General features: G+C 37.5%; 1 protein-coding gene across 4 annotated transcripts; it reads left to right on the forward strand.

Annotated features, from left to right (window-relative positions):
- The first annotated feature begins 5932 nt into the window (after positions 1-5932).
- On the forward strand, positions 5933-23316 carry LOC129266315 (POU domain, class 2, transcription factor 1-like). 4 transcript variants are annotated; one of them, XM_054904157.2, is made up of 11 exons: positions 5933-5983; positions 6884-7026; positions 8698-8877; positions 10265-10402; positions 10853-11074; positions 13249-13428; positions 16026-16145; positions 18301-18429; positions 19737-19847; positions 20415-20609; positions 21288-23316. In XM_054904157.2, the coding sequence occupies exons 1-11, from the start codon at positions 5944-5946 to the stop codon at positions 22230-22232; spliced, it is 2403 nt and encodes an 800-aa protein (XP_054760132.2). In that variant the 5' UTR covers positions 5933-5943; the 3' UTR covers positions 22233-23316. The 4 variants fall into 4 exon arrangements, with proteins under 4 accessions (XP_054760132.2, XP_063959656.1, XP_054760133.2 ...); XM_064103586.1 differs by having other exon boundaries at positions 13249-13377; positions 21288-22396; XM_054904158.2 differs by having other exon boundaries at positions 19740-19847; positions 21288-22386.

Genomic DNA, 23316 nt, shown 5'->3' on the forward strand with positions numbered 1-23316 from the left:
TTCAGGCTGGGTGCCCTGCTTCATTTTAAGTCCAATGTTTGCTGAATTAATTTCCATACATGAATAATGCAAAGGGCACACGGTGGAAAACTACATGTAGCTCACACAAACATGCATACACTGTCCATTCCATTTGAATTGTGTGGTAACAGAGTAAAACATTGAAATGGAATACAAAATCCTCTACCTCCCCCTCCCACTGCTGTCTTGTCCCACTCTCTCTTACGCACACACACACACACATGAACACCCCTTTTTGTCACGTGCATGGACCAATTGATAGGCTTTACAGCAGCTAATTAATTAATGAACTGTTAAATTATGACAATTTATGCGATTTTAATGTTGCTCATCATTGGAAATACTTTGAAAAAAGCATTTTAATCAAATCAACCACTGGATTTATTTAAATCAAATAATTTTTCCCCACAATTGCTCAGGATGACAAGCTGGAAAGTGTTTACTTTAAACATGACATTTTTTAACACTTCGGCTTTGGAAACCCCTTGCTTGAGCAATAACTTCTTCAGTTTTTTTTTACTTTTCGACCAACTTCCGGGTTAAAATATTGATTATTGATCCGTCAAGTCAATGCGTGACCGCACATTTAAAGGCAAATTGTTACTTTTTTTTTTAAAGTTAGCAGAAGGCCTTTGGTATTGTAATGCGTAGGCCTATGGTTTTGATAAATTTTTGGCTCATGTCACATTTCCAATTTTGCACTAAATTGTGATATGAATGTGCAAGCCCTCAAACAGTCATTACGTGAAGGATATATTAAAAAAATGTGTTTATAGGATAAATTTGTTATTTTACATCAAAAACTGATTTTGATCGGTGAACGATCACAATCTGCCTATTTTTGTGTGTTTGTAAATTACATGTAACATATACAGAGCTGTACCCCAAGTGTGAAATGGGCTGAGTGATAATGTCAAGACATCTGTTAATAGCTTTCTGGAAAAAATCCACTTTAAGGTAATTGCTAAAATGGCTATAACGTCAAAGAAGAGAGGGCTTTAGAAAAAAAAAATGCGTAATTTGAATTATTGCAAGGTTCCACACAGTAGCTATTCTTGGTGGCCCAATAGTTTCACAAAATCATCAATTTCATATACTTGGTGGCCCGCAGAGCAAATTAAGTGGCCTGAAAACAATAGATAACAATTTATCAAAACTTTGGTAGCCCAACTGAACCACCAGGTGTGGGCTTTTTACAGAATTTTGGTGGCCCAACTCTCATTTTTGGTTGCCCCGGGCCACTAGCGACTACTACATGTACTTTAGTCCGTTGTGGAGCGTTGTGGCCCAGTGGATTAGTCTTCGGACTTTTGGGTTGTGGGTTCGAATCCCAGCCATGGCGTAATTTCCTTCAGCAAGAAACTGATCAACAGTGTGCTGCACTCAACCCAGGTGAGGTAAATGGGTACCGGTAGGAAGTAATTCCTTAAAAAGCTGTGTGCGCTATGATCGCCTAGCTTAGCCGGGTAATATAGGAGCGCCTTGAGCACCTAATACGGTGGATATGTGCGCAATATAAATATCCTATATTATTATTATTAATGTTTAGAATTTGAAATGATACTCAAGTACATTCGGACCCTTTTAATACCAAAGTATTAGACAGGCTTTAAGTTAACATTAAACCTTGATTACCGGGTAATGTTTTTAGAGATTTTGATTTTGAATAAGTTATTTTTGATTGAGTTTGGTCTTTAGAAAAAAAAGTTATGTTTTTCACTGTTTTTTTTTTCTGCCAATTTAAAGTAGATGTGTTATATTTGTTGTGTGGTATTGAAGGTAAACCATATAAACAAGCACTTGGATGACTTTCAAAAGTTTTCCAATTTTGGATCTGAAAATCGTCAATGTTGTACGTAGTTACCGGTATTTCTTCCATACCGTTTTCCTCCAAGTGTCTAATTTTGCAGTATTCCCCGTGTTGAGAAAAATTTCCATTTTATTATTTTTTTCTTTCGTTCTGTGCAACCAAGCAGTATGATGCTCAGCAATCAATTCTCTATCTCTTTCTTGTCCCATTCCCACTGTCATCCAAACTCTTTCAAATGTAAAACAAGGTGTCATTTACACTATTTGGATTTTTTTAAAAAGTTATTACTGAACAAAGATTTCAGGGATACTTTTTTTAATAGTACCTTGTTTGCTTGTACATTTTTTAAATACAATCTTCATTGGATATTTTAAAAATATATCATTTGAAAATATTTTTTTTCAAATAAAAGGGTTTAAAAATTATGAAAATCCTTTTTTTTTAGAAACAAGCTTTGTTTTCATATATATGTTGATGTAGGACTATAAAACTTCTCGATATGAAGGAGAATAAAAGGATTCTTTATTTCACCGTGCACACATGCTTTACCAGAGATGTTCTTTATAATTAGCCAGTAATTCAATAAGTGAGATAAATACATGTATTGATATCTTGTGCATGTGAGTGAATTGAATTAAGGATTTTATTTAGCGAGTGTGAATTGAGCTCTGCATTCATAAGTTGGCGTGTGAACTAAGCTTTTCTATACTAAACATGGATTACATTTGGTAGTGCGAACAGGCCATAATATACATGTTGTATAAAACTTACTGTGTTTGTGGATTGAATTTGGTAGTGTGAAGGGAGCTATAATGTACAATATAAATAAGTGGGAGTGTGAAGAGTGCTGTGCAATCAGAATGGATGTATATTCATAGCACGAACCGCCAGCGCCTTTGAATTATTCATGGTGCCGGTTCCTGGGGCTCGTGGGCATGGTTATCTTTATTCATGAAGAGGGAAAACTGTTGAGGCTCCCCTTTGGGGAAGTAGGCAAGCAACAGAGCCCTGCATGTACTGTATCTATATATTTGATATAAAAACTCCAGAACTTATCCAACAAGGGAGTTTTTCTTCATACTACTGTACATATCTTACCTGGGAGAGCACACATTTTTTGTTTTTTTGTTACTGTCTGGTATCCTGTTACGAAAAGATTTCCCCTCTCTGTTTTGTTGACAATTTGCCATTAAGCCCTTAGTCAAATATTGACATGCAAATTACATGTATATTAATTAATTAATTAGCTAAGCAAGGCCAATTAGAGGGCCTACATGTAATTAAAACAGACAAATTATGCAAGGTAATTTGAGGAGCTTCAAATTATTGAACAATTACGTGAGGAAAATAAACTAGAAAGGCAAAATTAATCAATAATCATTTAACCAGTCAAACATCCTAAAAAACCTAGAAATGTAAAGACAAATAGCCAAGGTCATTTTAAAGTGCTTTAAATTGTAAAACAATAAAGCAAGAAGAAGGCAAAAAGAATGCTAAGTAATAAAGCAAAATAGCTATTAAAGGACAAGGAAAGGAACATAACACTGCATCCTGAAAGAGAAGCTGTAAAGAAAAAAGTTTAAGTTTCAAACCGAATATAAAAAAAGTGAGTGGCACCTCATACACTGTGACTGCAATAGCTGTAAGACACAGAAAAGATTCAATAATTAATTCAGAAAGACTGGTATTCAAAACAAATTCACTTCAATACAAGGCGAAATCCCTAGACCTGTATGCCCTGAATGCGGGGAGAGGACTGGGGAAGCGATTGACTGCGCCACCATAGAATATGCAACTTTTCAAAAGTGGACATAAAAAGCAGTAAAATTTTGGCTTTTGAATGCCACCAACAGGGTTAGGAGAACCTAAAAACTAAATTAGTAATACTGGAGTAAGAAAGGCAAAGGTTATATATATGCAATCGCAAAAGGACACCAAAAGCACACAATTAGACGCTATTCGGGGGAGTCTTACTTCATGTAGTTCCGAGAAGCGATCTTAATTTTGCGGTAAATGAAATGGACATAAAGGACATGTATTTCGGAGATTTAATTCAGTATTAAACAAGAGTAATGAAAAAGTGTGTCCTGTTTAAAAGGTAAAAGACAGGAGTTGTGGCAAACAATTATTTTGTGAGAAAGTCTTTTAAATCAAGGTCAATTGTCAAAATATCATACATCTAGATCTGGTACATCAATGTAAACTTTAATTTGTAAAATCATGAGATCTCAAAATCAATAATTCTGATGATCACTTAAACACAGAAAAGCATACATGGGACAGCGTATTAATATTGTTTCTAAAAATACCCAACATTTGATGGAATTTCGTGCTTGTTTGCCCATTTGTTCAGCAATTATGCATTTTTTCCAGAGCTATTTGGCAAATATTTTTTATTTATAGGCCTACATACAAACACTTTGGTGGTAATTTCATTGGATTATGTTTGAACTCATTTTGAGATCGTTACTGCAACTGGTATTTATTTTAAAGAAATCTCTTTAAAAATGCTGTTGCTGGGAACTAAAATAAACACTCCCAAATAACATACTGTACATACAGTACAAAACTATTTAAATACATGTTCAGATACTGAGAGCGAGAAAAACAATAACTTTTTAGCGTGACTTTTATGCTGTCAGGGCAAGTTTTATCTGTCCTCTTATACAAAGAAAATTGCAAACACACCTTCGAAAAGCCTTTAAATATATGAGTTTTCTGGACAATGAAGCTGTTCATGGCAATATCATGATAAAATGTTTTGCCGTATTTTTATTGTGTGGCATTAGGCTTGATTGTTATTCAAACTTCTTTCAAAACGACTAATAATAGTATCACTAGATAAAAACCAAATGCAAAAATTCAATACAAATGGTAATTTCTCCTCGAGCTAATGCATTTCAATTACCATCCCCCCACACTTAATGCATATAATGGTGAAAATTATACAGTGCATGTTTTTATCGGCCCTTCTCTCGGAGAAGAAATTGCAAATGGAGCTTTGAAAGACCTTTTAAAAATGCATAACATGTGCATTGGAAACTAGTCATAAATATTTATTGGATGGAGAAATCGCCCTGGCAGAGCACTTTATAAAACAAGTGGCTTCCTAGATGAAAGTCATTTTGGGCGGAGAGTACAGTCGTAAGGAAGAAGTGGATTGTTTGAAAAAAGTTTTTTTTTTTTTTGGACGACCGACAGAGGCCTGTACTTATTACTGTTGTGTGCATTGGTGAGAGCATACATTAAACAGGTATTCATCAGGCTGAGATTAGTGCATTAGTGTGAATTTTTACGGGCATTTTCATTTTATACAATATCCAGTGTTATTCAAATGCTAATTTTAATGTGTTATATGTGTACATGTAATTTTATATTGTAATCAATTACATCATGCAGTGTTTCTTCCTATTTTCTGTAATATTCTCTTCTTTTTTTTTCAGCTTGCTTTATTTGATTATTTGCCTCATTTTATTTTCATTCTACATACACCCGATTTCTTGTTTTTGTTTATAAATGTTATAAAATAAGAGAATGAAGTTTTCATTTCTCATCCTCTTTGATTTTTCTGCATCCATTTTAATTTTCTCCTTATTCTCCCCTTTCTTTCTTTGCTGTTATTTTTCTCTTACATGTAAGTCTGTTTCCTCTTTCGATCTCATCTACATGTATTCATCCATACATCCTTTTGGGGTATCTTTTAGCCCTCTTTTCCCTTTTCTTTTCTTATTCTCATTTATTACCCCTCTCTTTTGTAGGTTTTTCCTCATCTTTATCTTCATTATCATCATCAACTTCATCATCACCATCATTATCATCAACATCATCATCATCATCTTTATCATCATCATCATAATCATCATCACCGTCAACGACATCACCATCATCAATGTCATCATTGATCTTCATCTCTGTTCTTCATAACTCTTCATTATCATCTTTGTTTGTACAAGTAATAAAGAAAAACCCTTGCAGCTATGAATTGAGGAATACAACCTTTTAAAGAATCCGTTTCCAATAAATTACGCCATTTTCGTTAATTTATTCATTCATTTTCCATTTGAAACAAATAAAATTTCTATACCTCTGTTTACATTTCAGGCGCCCTCATCATGAGTACCGAAACAGCTGAAAACTCACCTGCAAAGAAAAGTAAGTCCTCTTGGATATGAAACTTGTTTGCATTCGGTGTGAATATCCCATTCTCTCTGTGTACTTTAAGGAAATATTTAATCTGACACCTTTGGTACAAATGGCAGTCCTTAAAGGACAAGTCCACCCCAACAAAAAATTGATTTGAATTAAAAGAGAAAAATCCCACAAGCATAACACTGAAAATTTCATCAAAACCGGATGTAAGATAAGAAAGTTGTGATATTTTAAAGTTTTCGCTTTAAAATTTCACAAAACAGTTATATGCACATCCTAGTTGCTATGCAACTGAGGAGACTGATGATGTCATCCACTTACTATTTCTTTTGTATTTTATCATATGAAATATTCTAATTTTCTCATTGTCAAGTGAAACAATGATTAATTCCTCCCTGAACATGTGGAATTAGCATTTTTGATACTATTTGGTTCAGTCAATATGGTCCTTATTGTCAAATCTTTCAGAAATGAAATATATAATTCAGACAATAAAGAACAAAAGAAATAGTGAGTGAGGGACATCATTGAAGTCTCATTTGCATTTCGCCTAGTTGTGAATATCACTGTTTTGTGAAAAATAAGCGAAACCTTAAAATGTCATAACTTTCTTATTTTACATCCGATTTTGATGAAATTTTCAGCATTATGCTAGTTTGATTTTTCTTTATTAATTCAAATCAACACTTTTCTGGGGTGGACTTGACCTTTAATAAAAACTGTCACATAAATTCTTCATATTTTTCTGTAATTTTTGTATTTTCTTTTTAAACTCACTCGACGTTATATAGTAAACCCCACTTTAAAAATATGAGTATTCATATTGCTCAATCGGGACTTAAACGGTTTAACCATTTTCCAAGAAAATGAAACCTGTTACACGCATCCCTGTTTGAACTTCAGGTAAAAATGAAGTTGTGATGATCCAGGCGGGAGGCGGAGATGCAGCTCACCAGACACGCCCACAGACGTCCTCTACTGCCTCGGCAGCAGGAACTACCACCTCGGCCATACCAGTCAGCATTACCCCAGCACAAATGGTGCAAGTAAGTGCATCAACTCCATCGGAAAAAATTGCATGGGGGCTCAGGGTGATTTCGTCCCTGAAATGCTTTAAAGAGCCATCGAAAATGCTCATTCGCTCAAATGTTGCAGATTTAGAGGCTTGCAAAAGGTTTGATATGAAAAGTAGCCACACCCCCAATAGAATTTCGTTTTCTTTTTGCCTGGTGTTCAGAGCTCTGTAAAACATATTTATTTTTTAACCCTATCTTATCTGGGCTATTTCGGACCAGTATATACTGGGGGGGGGGGTCAATTTGACCCCCCCCCCTCAGATCTCGGCCGCTGATTGTGCAATCGCCGCGAAAATTTGCAAGCGCATAGAGCCAGATTTAAACTACAAGAGTCTATAGTAAAATTTTCAAATTTTTTGTTTTTAATATTTTTTATTAATTAATTATGCAAATAAGCGTATGAAATTTGCCATAAATTTGTTTTTTGGTTGTATTTGCCTTTAACTCAATTTATATAGCTAGTAGAATGCTAATTTTTGGTGGGAGTATCAAATTAATACATTTCTAACAAATATCTACAAAAATAGCAAAAATATGATTAATTTCTGATGTATTTTATCGTTTTTTTAATTATGTATTTCTTTGTTTTTTCAAACCTTTGTTTTTTATTGTTTTTCCCGATGAACTTTGTCGAGGACCCTTTTGCGATCATAAATAGCATAAAATAAATCTATTTAAACCAACAAAACTAAAAATAATCATACATTTATGAATTTTGGTTGAAAAACACAATTTGCATTGACTTTTTACACGGAATCACGTTTTTGAGCAATTTCTGGTCTGACATGCACTTACAAAACGTTGCGTAATTTTGAGACCGCGTACCCGGGCGTCGCAAATTTGGTCTCAAAAGATGCGTAAGACTTGAAAGTAAAAAGTCAGTGAGCGGCGCAGTAAAAAAAAATTTGTGCGACGGCGTAGTGACAAAATGACCCCCCCCCCCAGTTTAATAAGGGTTAAGGCCCTGTCACATTGTTCCGTGCAAGCCTTGCGAGTGAGTTGCAGGCAATAACCTGTAACTCGACCGCAACTACAGTTTTGAGCATGTTCTAAACTTTTTTGTGTGCAAATTAGACTTGTGTCAGTTTATTTCAGTGTTTAATAAAGGATCGTAACTAGTACACATTAAATATCACATTTGCATGGTCAGCGCACTCTTGTAATTTTACACAATTAACAGGGGGTGTAAACTCACCAAAGTAGTCCAGTGCCCTGTTGCAGAAAAGCTAAACTTTTCCATCCAATGGTAACTTCCCTGAAATCCTTGATTTTGATTGGCTGCTAAGCATTGTTACCATGGTAGTTACCACTGGAAGGCAAAGTTACCGTAATAACTTTTATGCAAGGGGCCCCAGGTCCTGGCGCTTTACTGCCGAGGCACCACATACAATATAGAACAGAATTCAAGATAAAGAAGATGATAACGTATTATAGCAGAGATAATTGTGATTAATCTTACATAGTTACAATAAATTCTTGTTTTGTCAAAATTAACTTTGTGCACCCTAAAGTTGCCCCCTAAAATGAAGAATAGCCCCAGATATTGTCTTGTCTTTAAAAGCTCAAAGTTGAAAAGAGGGTAGGGCTTTAGAATAAATAATCAACTTTTAAAACCTTATGGATAATATTGATTTTGTTCAGGTGGTGGCTTCTGGTTCATCAGCACAGCCTACATTGGTCCACCCGACTACAGTGATGACTGCGCAGGGTCTAGCAGCACAGGGGTTAGCCGCCCAGGGCCTGGCAGCCTTCCAGCCCCAGGCTGCCCAGCTCCAAGCCATCGCAGGCCACCTTCAGCAGCCCCAACAGTTTCTGGTCAATGTGAGTAGTGGATACTGTTGATCATCGATGCAAATTCTTATACAGGGTTCCCACAGTTATGGAAAATCCCGGAAAAATTTGCGGTCATGGAAGTCAGGGTATTTGTAAAAAATTTGTGAAAAGTCATGGAAATGCCTTTACCTCTAGGCTATGGCAGCTTTCCAGTTTGCCTTGTCTCGCAACTCTCATACTCTGCGATCATACTCTGCTATTATAATTGGTGTTCATGATTTTCATTTTCCCCAGTTTTGTGACATCCCAAATTCTTCATAACTCCTGGGACGTCATGGGAAGTCATGGACAGCAGCAATTTAGTCATGGAAAAGTCACGGAATACTGTTTTCAAATTTCTGTGGGAACCCTATTATACCCTATATAAAGCAAAAGGTCCTGTCAATAACTGCAGAATCTTTTGAGTAATTGATTAATCTTTTTTATTGAATGTATATCCAAGGTGCAATAATCTGGGGAGCATTTCATGAAAGGACTTGTCTGAAAAACATCAATTTTACCTGACAGTTACCATAGCAACATTGCTTCTCCGCCAATCAGAAGCAATGAAAGTTGTGAGATCAGGGGTCTGTTGCACAAAGAGTTGCGTTTAAACGCAAGTAAAAAAATCAATCGCAAGTCCCAAATGCGTGCTGTTGATTGGTTGATAATCAAGTTGCGCATGATTTTTAGAGTTGCGATTGATTGCAACTCTTTCTGCAATGGGCCCCTGGGCCCCATCTATGATCGATCCGATCAATCACATCTATGGACAGCCAGCAATGTCAACATTTAAAAATGCAAATTTGTTCACAATATTTTCTAGATATGATGTACATTCATACATTTAACATTCTCTTGAAGATTCAGTGTGATTCTCTTTGTTTTTTAGGAGATTGTGCAAATTCCCTGTAGAAAAAAATATGACACTGATGGATTTCCAAAGAGTTACAATTGATTGGATCAATCGTAACACAAATATGGTTATTAGATCAATGTAATTTCAGGTAACTTGTTCTTTTTTTTCAATCATTTTTTAAAACCAGGGTGAGATATACACAAGTTTCAATGTTTTTTTTTTTTTCATCTGCAAGAGCAGTGCACATTTTAGCTTGCATGCAGCTTGAGCGCCGTGATGGGCGAGTGCGCCAAGCATTTTAATATGAAATACACTTTTGGGGGGAAAAATACAAAATATTTATCTCACACGGTAAAAATACTGATACTGAAAATGCAAAATACAACTTGGCAGCTCTGTATTAGGGATTAACTTTACACTTGGCTCATGTATTCATATTAGAGTGGCAGTGATCTGAGTACGTTGTGCGGTCACAAGGTCAAAGGTCATACTACCCACTAATTAACATAAATATCTTCAATTTCTTTTCGTTGACAGCCTGGTGCTGGCCAAGTTCTCCTGCAGACACTACCCTTTGCACAGGCAGGTGCCACCCCTATCGCACTGGCTAACCTTCAAGGAGCTCAACAGGTAGCACTTGCTACGTCGGCTGCTCAGATGCTCAAGTCTCCTGCAGTAAGTAACATCAAGGAGCTGTAATGGATGGAGTAACATTAACTCAAGTTTGAACCATGTTCAATACGGGTGAACAGTAGCCGTGCTGCAGACTTGCAGACCATTTTCACAGGGACGCTACATTTTTTAAATTCCGTTTTCTATCCAAACATCAAGAGCTTCTATTCTTGCCTCAAGGGCACATGGGTACATTGATATTCATGGGGTGTATGCAGTCACTTGGCCTTTTGATTTTTCATGTGATTACCCCCCTTTGTTATTAAAAGCAGTAACTAAAATCAAATTTTTTTAAAGTACCATGAGTTTGACCATTATTACAACTCAACAACAGCACAGGCAGCATCATCATTGATGGCAGTTACATGTATGACAACCTCTGTGTGATCGCATTGACCTCTCTCTCTCTCTCTCTCTTTTGACCAAGTAATTCTTGCCTTCTTGATGTCTTAGAACCAGCTCAAGATGGCCACCATGCAGAGTGCAGCCCAGCAGCTCCAAGCAGCCGCTGCGGCCTCCACCAGCCAGGCCCAGACCTCCCAGACGACTACCGGAACCTCCCAGGCCGTGGCCGCAGCAGCCGCCCAGCTGGCAACGCCTATCCAGACCATCACGACGGCATTGACACCGCAGCAGCTTCAGCTCCTGCAACAGCAGCAAGTCCAGGTTATTAGTGTGAGTATTGCGATACTGGTTTGTCAGGTTCTTGCTCTTGTGAGAAAGAGACATTTATAATTGTAAATGGCTGTTCGTAAAGCATCTTTTTACATGCTATACTGTACTGAGCTGCTGTGAATAAGCTCCCTGATGGTCAGCTGATGAGGGGGGTTGAGTGATAATTGTAAGAAGCATTTACACAGAACTTATTTTCACCTATCGGTATACTGAACTGTGTTCTTATAACAATACAAACTTTTTCAAGCTCTTGTGTGAAAGAGGCTTCAATACATACATTGCCTTGCGTACTGCAGGGCCTTCGCACCAAGTGATATACAGTACTGCACTTCACAGTACAAAATGTTATCAGTGTAGTTGTCTGATATCTGTGCTCTGTATGAGGTAGAATCATGCAGATTATGTTATGAGAATGATGTTACTATTAAGAGAATTTGATTTCAAATTCAACTCGTTATAGACTGCAGCTTGCATCTGTGCTTTAAACATCTTTAAAGGACAAGTCTATCCTAACAAAAAGAGAAAAGGCCAACAAGCATAACACTGACAATTTCATCAAAATCGGATGTAAAATAAGAAATTTGTGACATTTTAAAGTTTCGCTTAATTTCACAAAGCAGTTGTATGCACATCCTGGCTGGTATGCAAATGAGGAGACCATGACGTCATCCATTCACTACTTCTTTTATTATATGAAATATGAAATATTCTAATTTTCTCCTCATTTTCAAGTGATACAACAATTAATTCCTCCCTGAACATGTGGAATTAGCTTTGTTTAATACTAACTATATGGTTCAGTCAAGCTGGTCCTTATTGTCAAATCTATAAAAAATGAACTATTGTATATATCAAACAATAAAAATAAAAGAAATAGTGAGTGAAGGACATCATCGACTGACTCACCTAGTTGTGCATATCACTGTTTTGTGAAAAATAAGTGAAACTTTAAAATTTTCAGCACTATGCTAGTTTGATTTTTCTCTGTTTATTCAAGTCAGCATTTTCCTGGGGTGGACTTGACCTTAAAAAAAAGTCTTGAGTACATTCTTTCTGCTGGAATTCTGCTAGGCTTTCCTTGCTCATCCTATTTCAGCTCAGAAATTCAATGGAGAATGGAGGAAAGTTAGTCTCAAGATTTCCTAGCAGGATTCCTGCTTAAAGTTCCAGCTTGGACTTTTCTCATTACAGATGCCCTTACTTTAACATTAAAGTCATGGTGCAAATTAACTACTTCTAATAAGGGTGTGGTTTATACCTTCGCTCAACTGGCAACATATTACTTTATGTCATGCAATATTTATACAAACGAACATGTATTTGTAATGCAAATCTTTTGTGTTTACTCATTTACGTGAATATACTCATTATTCCATATTATATTTTACATACTAGATAAAGGGTTATGATATATGTATTACCGGTATATATATTCAGATGTTAACAAAACATAGATTAGAATTTTATAACTGTATTTTTGTATGTGTGTGTCATGGTGGTGTTTGCCTAAGGAAATCGGGTTTGCTTATTTATTTAGTGGGATGATTCATGTTATTTTGTATTCATGGTGTTTTCAAATTGCGAGCAAAAATATAAATTGACAAATGTAAATTTTTTAGTTGGTAATCTTTTATTTTTTACATTTTGTTCAAATGGACAAATATAATAATTTCTTATATCTACATGTATGTTCTGCTGTTGTATCAAGGAATAACTAAATTTTTGACCTCCCTCAAATAATTAAAAAACCCTTGGGTGGGCTTGAAGGTGTAACTTGTGTACCGTATGTCCAAGGAAAATTTTCATGCAGTACATGTTAAGCAATATATCCAGAACATATCAAGGGTTGCTAGTTTTGTCTTCTCACTAAAGAGCAAGCTATATGTAGCTCTTTTTGGTTAAGAGTAGACTAGGACAGTAATTTACAATAAATTTGCCTAAGTGAGAGTCGAGAGTATTTACATTTAGCTCTCAATATTCCAGCATTTTATTTCGTGGTAATTGTAATGCATTGCATGGGAAAAGGTAGCCACTTATTCATCATGTATGCCTTTATTGCCTTTTATCTGTCTATGCTACCAAGCTGCATCATGAATGAATGCTCCCCCAACTCCCAGCATGGTGGCCCCCCCCCTGCTTCGCTTGTACACCTCCCCTCTCATTCTACCCCGCAGCCTTTCCCCGATCTCACCAAGGTATGGGCAAACCAGCAACAACCGCAGCAACAACAACAGCTTCAGCAGCAGCAGCAAAACCAGCAGTTCCAGCAACGAAACCAGCAACAGATGCAGCAACAACAACAGGTACTTCCTCAGCAGGTGCAGCAACAGCAGCAAGGCTTGCAACAACAAAAGGTCCCTGTGGATTTCACTCGACTTCTTCCCCCTTTTACATTAACTCTCTGCTCAATTGTTTGGTGTTGACTTTGTTCATATGTGGTGGATTTGCTTTACTTGTAATCGACACCCTGCATTGTAGGCATAACACATAGTTATTAGTACGTCTGCACACCGTCCAGCACCATTTGTGGCTACTAACATTATGACCATAGTGCCCCTAACCTACCATTTACATGTACTTATCAGGTGATGGAATGTAAACATGTGTTATGTGTATATCAAGGTTTTTCTATTAAAGTCTGTGCATTCCTCCTATTACGTGTGCCATTTTGTGTAAACTAGTGCATGCTAATCCTTGTCTCAAAACTGGAGGGCAAATTTCTTTTATTATTTTGACATGCATTTATCAATAGCAATAATGCCGAAAGCATTGTCATAATGCTTGTCAAAATACCATCAATAGATAAAATACATACATGTACTTTGCTCAAGAGCATTTATGCTGTCTTGGGATGGTGCTCGGTACTTTCTTATATCCAACCATCTGCCTTTGAATAATTGAGTATGGATTTGAACAATTGAGTATGGATTTGGATTTAGCTTGAAGATCTTTAGGTGTGTCTGAAAGCAACTCTTTCTGTAATAGACTTGTAAAGTGTTCTTGAAAGCTATGTGGAATGTTAATCCATACTCTTTAATCTCTGCATCCAATCTCTGTACCTGTAATTTCTTTGTGTCTCATCTCCATTCCTGTGACCATAACCTTGCTTCTCATCATATCAATGTAACTAACACTAACATTTGCAGAGAGGTTTGAATATTGGTTTTTTTGTGTGCTTTATTCCTAACATGGGTAGCCTCTCATTTAGGCGAAGGTGGCAGCTATGTCTTTGTCATTACGCTAAACATAGGTGACAAGTCGATGAGGCGAGACTACAAATTGGGTTTGAACACCCATTGCCTATGCCCTTTCATCTTCCTTTTTATAGTTGTTGCTTTCTTTTTATCGACCTTGATTTGATGTAGGGGTTTTTTTTTGGACAAAGAAGTGCCACTGGCCTTTAAGTAGTTTAAAAAGAAGACTAGGGATATAGGCATTGACTTCTGAAGCGACTGTTTGAAATCTTGCTGCATCAGACGTATCGCTTACATTTCACGTATTCATTCAGACTTGAATTGATAACAAAGACAATAGCTGCAGCCTCTGTCTACATGTAGCTTTTAGTCAATAACCTGGCCATCATGTGGATATTAATCCCAAGACAGTTCAGTGGACTTGTAAGTCATATGCAAGTCATATATTTTTAATGTCTTGGGTAATGTGTTGCCATGGTAACATCATATTGTGGCAATAAAGCAGTAAGATCTCATGGAGTTTTTCCATCTGTTGTCCACGAGACATATCACACACGTTTGTCATGGATTGAGAATGTACTGTACAAGACACATTTTTCTTATTCATTTGTGACTGTGTTTCCATGGTAATGGCATATTATGACAATAAATTGGGATGTTCCTCATATAAGGCTATTGTGATATGGTAGGGGTGGTAATTAGCTTCAGTATTAGAGTTTGTTTTGGTTTGTCAGTTTGTCCTGACTACCATGCAATAATGTGTATATCAGTTAATGAGCTACATGTACCAGGGAACCTCTTACTTTGAGCCTTCTCTGGGGACTGACTATACAGTAGCTCTGTGGTTTGAAGTACTTAGAACCTTTGACCCTAAGATCTTGAATTCACAGCCCTACAAAAATTTTCATGAAATTTTCTCAAGGTGTCTGTATTAAGTAAAACTAAAGATACAAATGTGTTTAAAAAATCTGTATTAACGATGTCCCAAAATACTATCAGTTTATTGTGTAAAAAAATATTCAAAATCTGTATTAACGATGTCCCAAAATTTTGATCCATAACTTCTCGTACATGGTTTACCATACTAAAGACTGTAATACATGTACATGTATAACACTTCATAATTGTGTTTATTGGATGTGTGATAGTGTGAGAATTCCTTATTAGTGATAGACCATTTTGTGGACAAATAACTTATTCTTCGTCATTGAATGATAATTATCATGTAATCAGTGTCTATTGTTGGTTTCTCTAGTAAAATATCAGTGGTTAATCATTTTGGGCGTGTACAATGAAACTAAGTGATTGATCGCGGGAATTATATGATTGATTATTTCATGTGATCAGTTGTAAAAGAAAAAAAATCTGCCCAGCAATCAATTACTGAGCTTTCTGTTACATGGCCCTGTTCATCGACTAACGTTGATGTGCATAATTTCTCCTTATCTGAGTAGCTGATTTTACCAAGCAAGATCTACCGGTATATTTTCAAATTAATTAATGATGAATGATTATTCCAGGGCACATAATATACATCGAATATCAGGGACTTAGTGCAGTGCTTAACAAACATTTATCACGAAATGTTTATTTGGTTACGTTTTATAGTCATAAATGCTTAGATAATTCCTGTAAAGAAGTTTGAGCCAACAGGGAATTATGGACATGTTTTAATGGATGAATGTATTTTAGACTGGAAATTGAATTATCTTGTAATGTGGTTTGCCATTCTCTCTTTTCTTGTTGATTGTATACAGATTGCGCCACAGCTGCCGGGTCAGCTTCAACAGATCTCTGCTCAAGACCTGCAACAGTTGCAGCAGCTCCAGCAGCAGAATCCCAACCTGCAACAATATGTCTTCTTGCAAGCTCCTCAGGTAAGGGCTTTCAAAAATATGAGGGGATGAGTGAATGGGTGAGTGAGTGAGTGAGTTAGTGAGTGAGTGAGTGAGTGAGTGAGTGGGTGGGTGAGTGGATGGGTGAGTGGATGGATGGTTGGGTGATTAAGTGAGTGAATGAGTGAGTGAGTGAGGGAGTGAGTGAGTTGGTGGGTGGTTGGGTGATTAAGTGAGTGAGTGAGTGAATGAGTAAGTGGGTGGGTGGGTGGGTGAATGAGTGAGTGAGTTAGTGAGTGAGTCAGTCAGTTAGTGAGTGAGTGGGTGGTTGGGTGGGTGGCAGGGTGAGTTAGTGGGTGGATGGGTGAGTGGGTGGGTGGGTGAGTGAGTGAGTCAGTCAGTTAGTGAGTGAGTGAGTTGGTGGTTGGGTGGGTGAGTGAGTGGATGTGTGGGTTGGTGAGTGAGTGAGTGAGTGAGTGAGTGAGTGGGTGGGTTGGTGAGTGAGTGATTGAGAGAGTGAGTAATAAATTTGCATCTCATTTGTTGCCTTCTGGGATAGGGGAGGGGGTACCATGTCGTTGGAGCTCTCTAAAATTTCTGAATAGTACGATATCCCCGAAGCTAATTGATATGTTTTGGCTGTATAGTGTATATTTAGATTAGTTTCACAATCTCTTTTTATAAGTCCATGTCGAAAGGTGGCAAGCTTGACATCCTACCTTCATTAGAGACCTCAAGTTTTTTTCATGTAAACAGAAGTGATCAAATAACATGTTGGAGCCATTTCTTAAAATGCAACTTCCCCATAAAACATTCTGGGGAGCCCTCCATGTTAGGGCATCGTTGTACTTTTTGTGTCATAATTATTTACCTGTTTGAAGTGAATAGGGTCAGTGCCAGGTTTAAGTACAGGGACCCATTCTATTAAAAACTTAAAATGATTGCAACTTTGCCATCATGGTAGCTACCATGGTAACAGGGCTCAGCAGCCAATCAAAATCAAGGTATGCCTGGTAGTGACCATAATGGCAAAGTTACCACAATTGTACGTCAATATGGAATGAGGCCCAGGGCTTTCTAGAGTTTAGCTATCTGTCTGAAGATATAGTTTGATATGCATGACCACACCGTATATATATATATATTTACATGCATGATTGATTTCCTAAACCTAGATTAAGATCTCATTTTTTATTTATAAGTAGGCCTAATCCATGATTATCTGTTTGATTTGGAACTGTGTAGTAGCAGTAGAAAAACAAAAGTAATGCAATTAATTATCATATTTTGAAATTTGGAATGAACAAGTGCAGGTAATAATTTTGCTTTAAATCAAATTTGAATAGCATTTTTGGTTATAAGAGAAAAGCTCTCAACTAAGTAGGCCTACTGTATAGTCCTATGTAAAAATATGCTATACAAAAGACTTTATATATAGCAGAGTTTCAAAAATGTGGAGCAAATTGCGATGCGATACCAGGAAAACTATTCCCTGAAGTACTGAGTACAGAGCATAAAAAGTATAAAGAAAAATGTCTGTCAAAAGCATGCCACAGTGCCAATACATGTACATGTAGTGAATCTTGAAAGGGTTTAAATAGCTAATGGCATATTTGGTTATAATCACAAATACATGCATCAGCAATATTTCCCCAGGAATGATTTAAAGTACATTGAATAATTTGTTAATAGTGTTTTTCGACTATAGTAATGGTTAAGATTTGTTTTTTCCACATCAAAGTACACGTTGATGCTCATTTCAGATAATAGGAATTATGTTTGGAACTCAATTGGGATTTCATGTTATCAACAAAACAAATATAAATCATGAAAATAATGACTAAAATGTAAATTGGCAAACTAACCTGACAGTGTGATTATTATCAGAAATCAACAGTGACCAATATTTGCCATCTCCTTGATAAACTGTCATTATTATTTTTTGGGGGGGTGCTGGAATTGAATATGAGTTCCATTATTTGTCAGTTTAATATCCAAGTTGAGTGCCATTTTGTATCTAGGTTATTGTGTTATAAGACTGTTAGTAGTAGAAATAGTATTGCTAGTCTTTCATCCATACCCTATCATTGCATTGTGCTAATCGCATGGCTTTATCCCTCCCCCCTTTCCCGCCACTCCTCCGCGTACCCTCTCGTCATCGGGACCACCACTTTGACTTCTGGCCGAACCCTTCTAGGTGTCCACAAACATGCAACAAGCCCAGCAACTCTTGCTGCAACAACAGCAGCAGCAGCAGCAGCAACAACAGAATCTGGCCCAGCAACAAGGGTTGTTGCAGCAGACGCATGCCGGCATGATACCCCAGGTAGTTTCTATGTAGTAACTCTCACAAATATTCCTTTTAATACATCTTTTTTCTTAAGTTTGATTTTTTTGTTGTTTTGTTTTTTATTACTTTTTTGTGTGCTCCCTGTAGTCCATTACAGGAATCGGTGTCCTGTTTCATAAAACTTGTCTATCAATATCAAGTTCGTAGTTTATGTTTATAAATTACTGAAATACTGCAATTTGATTGGTCAAGAGCAGTTTTGTGATTGAATTGTAACATTTGTGATTGAATCATAGCATTTGTTGTTGCTTAATTTAGCTGTCTGGCAGGCTTCACACAAGTTCATATATTTATACAGTATGCTGCTTATATTACCACTAACCATTGGGCATTTCCATAAAATAATCAACCTTTTTGTACGTCCGACTGCCATTTTTCTCAAGTTTTACTTCACTTCATAAACTGACCAAGTCACGGTCCTTTGAGAACATTACAGACTGTCAAAGGAACAAGAAATCAGAGACAGAAAATTTCATGAAGGTCTCATACATATTTTATGGAATTGCCCCATGCTAAGTTTTGTTACACGTGGCCCTTTTAAGAGAATATCTGGAATGTCGAAAATTTCATGAAGGTCCCACGTATAGGGGTAGAACGTACATATTTTATGGAATTGCCCCATTGTGTTATCCCCTGCAAGTAGCGATACAGCATGTCATCTATCCATTCGTTTTTATATATTCCATATAGGGAGCATTTCACAAAACAAGTAGTAAGTGATTTTCACTGACACCTACTGGAGTCCTTGCATCTGATTGGCTGTTTGGCAAATTAGTCAACGAAAATCCCTGACAAAACTTTTCATAAAACACCACCCTTTTCAATAACTTTGTGAGCTGTCCCTGTGCAGTTAATGATGGCATTTTTGTATTGTACTCATATTTTGTAGCATGATTTTTTTTTAAATAATTCATTATGAAATAAAAGCAATATTTTGTAATACCGTCATTTGTATGGAAGAAGAAAAGGAAGGGGAAAGAGTATTGAAATTTGAAACAAAACAACTTATACTTGGCCAATATGAAATTGATGTACATGTAGTTTAGTTATTACAATATTGAAAACATGTGTTTTTTGTAGTATTTTGAATGATTAAAACATTGAAATATTCCCTTGCGCTGATGTTCTGCTCATTTTAGAACTTTTGTGTGGTGTGTGTTGAAATCTATTTTATAATGTTTACTGCTTCAGACATGTTTTTACCATGGGTATAGGAGATTTTTTTAAACCGAAAGCCAAACGACTGATTGCCCCTTTTCCCCCTTTTTACTTGATTTTGACAGCAGTCTATAATTCAAGCACAGGCCATCAACGCACAACAGTTACAGCAGCAGGCACTGACTGCGGCGGGAATCCAGTCTGTTACTGCTGCAACAGCCACTGCAACAACAAATGTAAGTCACCATCGATGCTAGTGCTGTGTTTGTGTGGTAGGGAGAGGGGAGTGGGGGGGGGTAAACATTTCACACATAAAGTTTTGTTTAGACAAGGCACAATAAATCTTAAAGTCAGTCTTATGCTATTTATTCTTTGACTAGTCATTGATAATACCAAGTTCAGTATATTCTACTACCAGTAGTATGCTTTTATTTTTCAAGCTGTCTCTGTATAAAGAAGTCGAAAATCAGTTTAGAGGATTTAAATTCTGTCACTCGCCTCATCGTTCTGAATGTCACACACATAATTCTAAATCAGGCATGGTACTTGTAGTAGCATTCTTTTATCTGGGCATTATTAATGACTATCTCATCCAGTGACCAGGTAATAGTATTATCTCATGTTTCTTTAATAGTCCCAGAGTGTGACTACGGGGCAGCAGCTTCAAATCAGCAAGCCAAGAAGCAAGGGCCTCCCGGACTACTCCTTTCATCCCAGGTGTTCTTTTAACTGGGCATTTATAGTAATGACTATCTCATCCCATGACTAGGTAATAGTAATAACTATCTCATGTTTCTGTGCAGGCCCAGAGTGTGACTGCAGGTCAGCAGCTTCAAATCCAGCAAGCCCAGAAGCAAGGAAGTGGACTGGCCTCCGTGACTACTCCACCCGTCCCAAGTATTCCTCACAGCCACATAGAAGAGCAGACGGATCTGGAGGAGCTGGAACAGTTTGCACGGACCTTCAAACAGAGGCGAATCAAACTGGGCTTCACACAGGCAAGTGTTGCATAGTCCTGGGGGGTGTTTCACAAAGATTTAATTATGACTTAGAGTCGCACTTAAATGCCTAGTTGTGCGCGGTATAAAAGCCATGACCGCATTGGTGAGATCATGTAAAGAGGACGCGCACTATTGTATATTGATCAATTAGATTGCGCGTTGCATTTCAGATACGCGTCGGCATTTAAGTGCGATTTAAGTCATACTTAAATCTTTGTGAAACACCCCCCTGGTTGTATTGTGACTGAAAGATAAGCTTAGTAATTGATGGAATGCTTCCTTTTTACAATTGATTGCAACACCTCTATAGACATGAAATAAAAAATCATATGAATAAATCATAAAGTATCGCTCCATTACCCTTGCACAATGTAAAAAAAATATATTGTACAATAGGTCATGGGGTGGATGGGTAGTGCAGAATGCTATCTTTTTCTCTTAAAAATATACTATTGAAGAGTTATTTTAAGACATCCGTTCTTGATAATAAAGCATTTCCTGCTTCAAAAAGTGGTTCTTCCAGACTTGAAGGGGGGGGGGGGGGGCTTGCTAGAAGCATTCTTGTTTGTTATGAATTCAGTGATCATGGAGCGAATTTTACAGCTTTTTAAACAAATTGCTTTGTAGTACTGTATTGATTACCTTCTTATTTTTTCTCTTGAATACCCTATGCAGGGTGATGTTGGCCTGGCCATGGGCAAGCTGTATGGCAACGACTTCAGTCAGACGACCATTTCCCGCTTTGAAGCCCTCAACCTAAGCTTCAAGAACATGTGTAAGCTCAAACCTCTACTGCAGAAATGGTTGGACGATGCCGATACAACCGTAGCCAACCCTGCCCTCCTAGGTCCTCACAGTAGTCCCGAAGGCATCAACCGTCGCAGGAAAAAGCGTACAAGCATCGAAACCAACATCAGGGTGTCGCTGGAAAAGAGCTTCCTCCAGCAGCCAAAGCCGACGTCGGAAGAGATCGCCATCCTTGGGGAGCAGCTAGGTATGGAGAAGGAAGTAGTCAGGGTTTGGTTTTGTAACCGGCGACAGAAAGAGAAGCGCATCAACCCACCCGTGTCGAGTCTGAACCTCCAGAACTTGATGGCGCACCACACGTCGATAGCATCCTTGAACCTGTCACCAGGGGTCAACCAGATTCAACAGTCCACTCCTGCTACACCAGTTACACCGTCCACACCCATTTCCACCAAAATCATTAACACTGTTGGCACACCTGCCTCAAACGGACCGAGCATCACCCCTGTGCAGGCCAAAACCGTGGCTATACAGTCATCAGGAAGAACTATCGCAGTCAATCTGGTGTCTGCAACCAACGGTCAAGTTGCAGCGACACCCGCAACGACAGTCACGCCAATCGCTCTGACAGCCGTTACTCCGTCCACATCCGGCCAGCCGCAGATGTCGCTGAATGCAGCTGCCCAAAGGGCGATATTAGCTGCTGCCGTCTCACAGAAAGCAGGAACCGGCAACACAGTCACAACGACGACAGTCACTCCTACCTTGTTGCAAACTGCTAACCAACTAGCAGCGCTGTCAGGAACAAATACCAATGCAGTGACAAGTGGAACAACACCAAAGAGCTCTAGTGGAGCAAAGTACTTGCTTTAGATTAGTACTTAGAGAGAACTGTCCTCTATTCTAGATTCCTACAGGTATAGAAAATCACATAAGATGAAAGAATTTGCAGGAGTGAATCATGCGTTGTAGCATTCCAGTTTGAAATGATGATATTCTCTGTCTCTCGGATACCACAACCCAGTCCAAAAACACTTGAAGACAAAAACAAAATGCCACATGAAGTCACTGATAGTCATGGAAATTTTGTGAGCATTTCATATAGCAAGTATTAGTTTTCACCGACAACTTTGTGAAGCTACTGAAATCGTTGCATCTGATTGGTTCATAAGAAATAAGTCGGTAAAGATCACCGACTATTTGCTTTATGAAAAGCTAGCTGGGCCAAAAGTTCTACATGTCTGTGAAGATAGTTTTTCAAATTGACCATGTTGCTTGTATCTCACTCCTTGGGACCCTCAATCTCAAGTTCCAAAGTCATGTTTCTCATTAGATAAAAACAATTTTGCCTTTGATGTTTAAGCCCATGATTAAGCATGTCCATATTGGGCAATGAGTGGTCTTTAATAGTCACTTTGAAATATCCCACAGATTTGTGTAGTAGGTATCAAATCTTGTGATCAATAAGGTGCTTTCATTTTGCATGACGGATGCCTCTACGATGATGAAATTGATGTTTAAACCATCTACACATTAAATTTCTTTGGTCCTCCAGTTTTACTCAGTTTTGTACTGAAAACAACCTTACAATACAGATTTGGTCATGTGACACCTTATGTATATATCAACGCAAGTACGTCCTATCCTGAAATCAAGAAGATTTATTCTCAGGACAGAATATAGTTATCGACCATTGTAAAATAATCCGTTATGGTTTATCAAAGTTACTACAAGGGGAAGATCGGACAGTACATAGACCGCGTAATGAAACGCTCGGGAAGAGCGCCCCACAGCGTTGAGTAAGTAACGACCTTTTTTTACCTTTGCGTATTGCGAGGTGGTTGTGTACAAAACATATGAGAGAAATGGTGAAGGGTTGAAGGAATAGACGATTTTTACATTTTAAATTTTTTTCATTTAATTTTGTTTTCTTAAATTAAAGATGAATATATTTCTG

The sequence above is a fragment of the Lytechinus pictus genome, chromosome 8 (genome assembly GCF_037042905.1).
Source record: "Lytechinus pictus isolate F3 Inbred chromosome 8, Lp3.0, whole genome shotgun sequence".
In the NCBI taxonomy this organism is placed as follows: Eukaryota; Metazoa; Echinodermata; class Echinoidea; order Temnopleuroida; family Toxopneustidae; genus Lytechinus; species Lytechinus pictus.

Bases quoted from the DNA above. Each gene is read 5' to 3' on its own strand.
- LOC129266315 (XM_054904157.2), top strand. From the start codon at position 5,944: ATGAGTACCGAAACAGCTGAAAACTCACCTGCAAAGAAAA. The intron at 16,146-18,300 runs GTAAGGGCTTTC...GAACCCTTCTAG, and splicing joins TCTTCTTGCAAGCTCCTCAG to GTGTCCACAAACATGCAACA. The intron at 19,848-20,414 runs GTAAGTCACCAT...GTTTCTGTGCAG, and splicing joins CAGCCACTGCAACAACAAAT to GCCCAGAGTGTGACTGCAGG.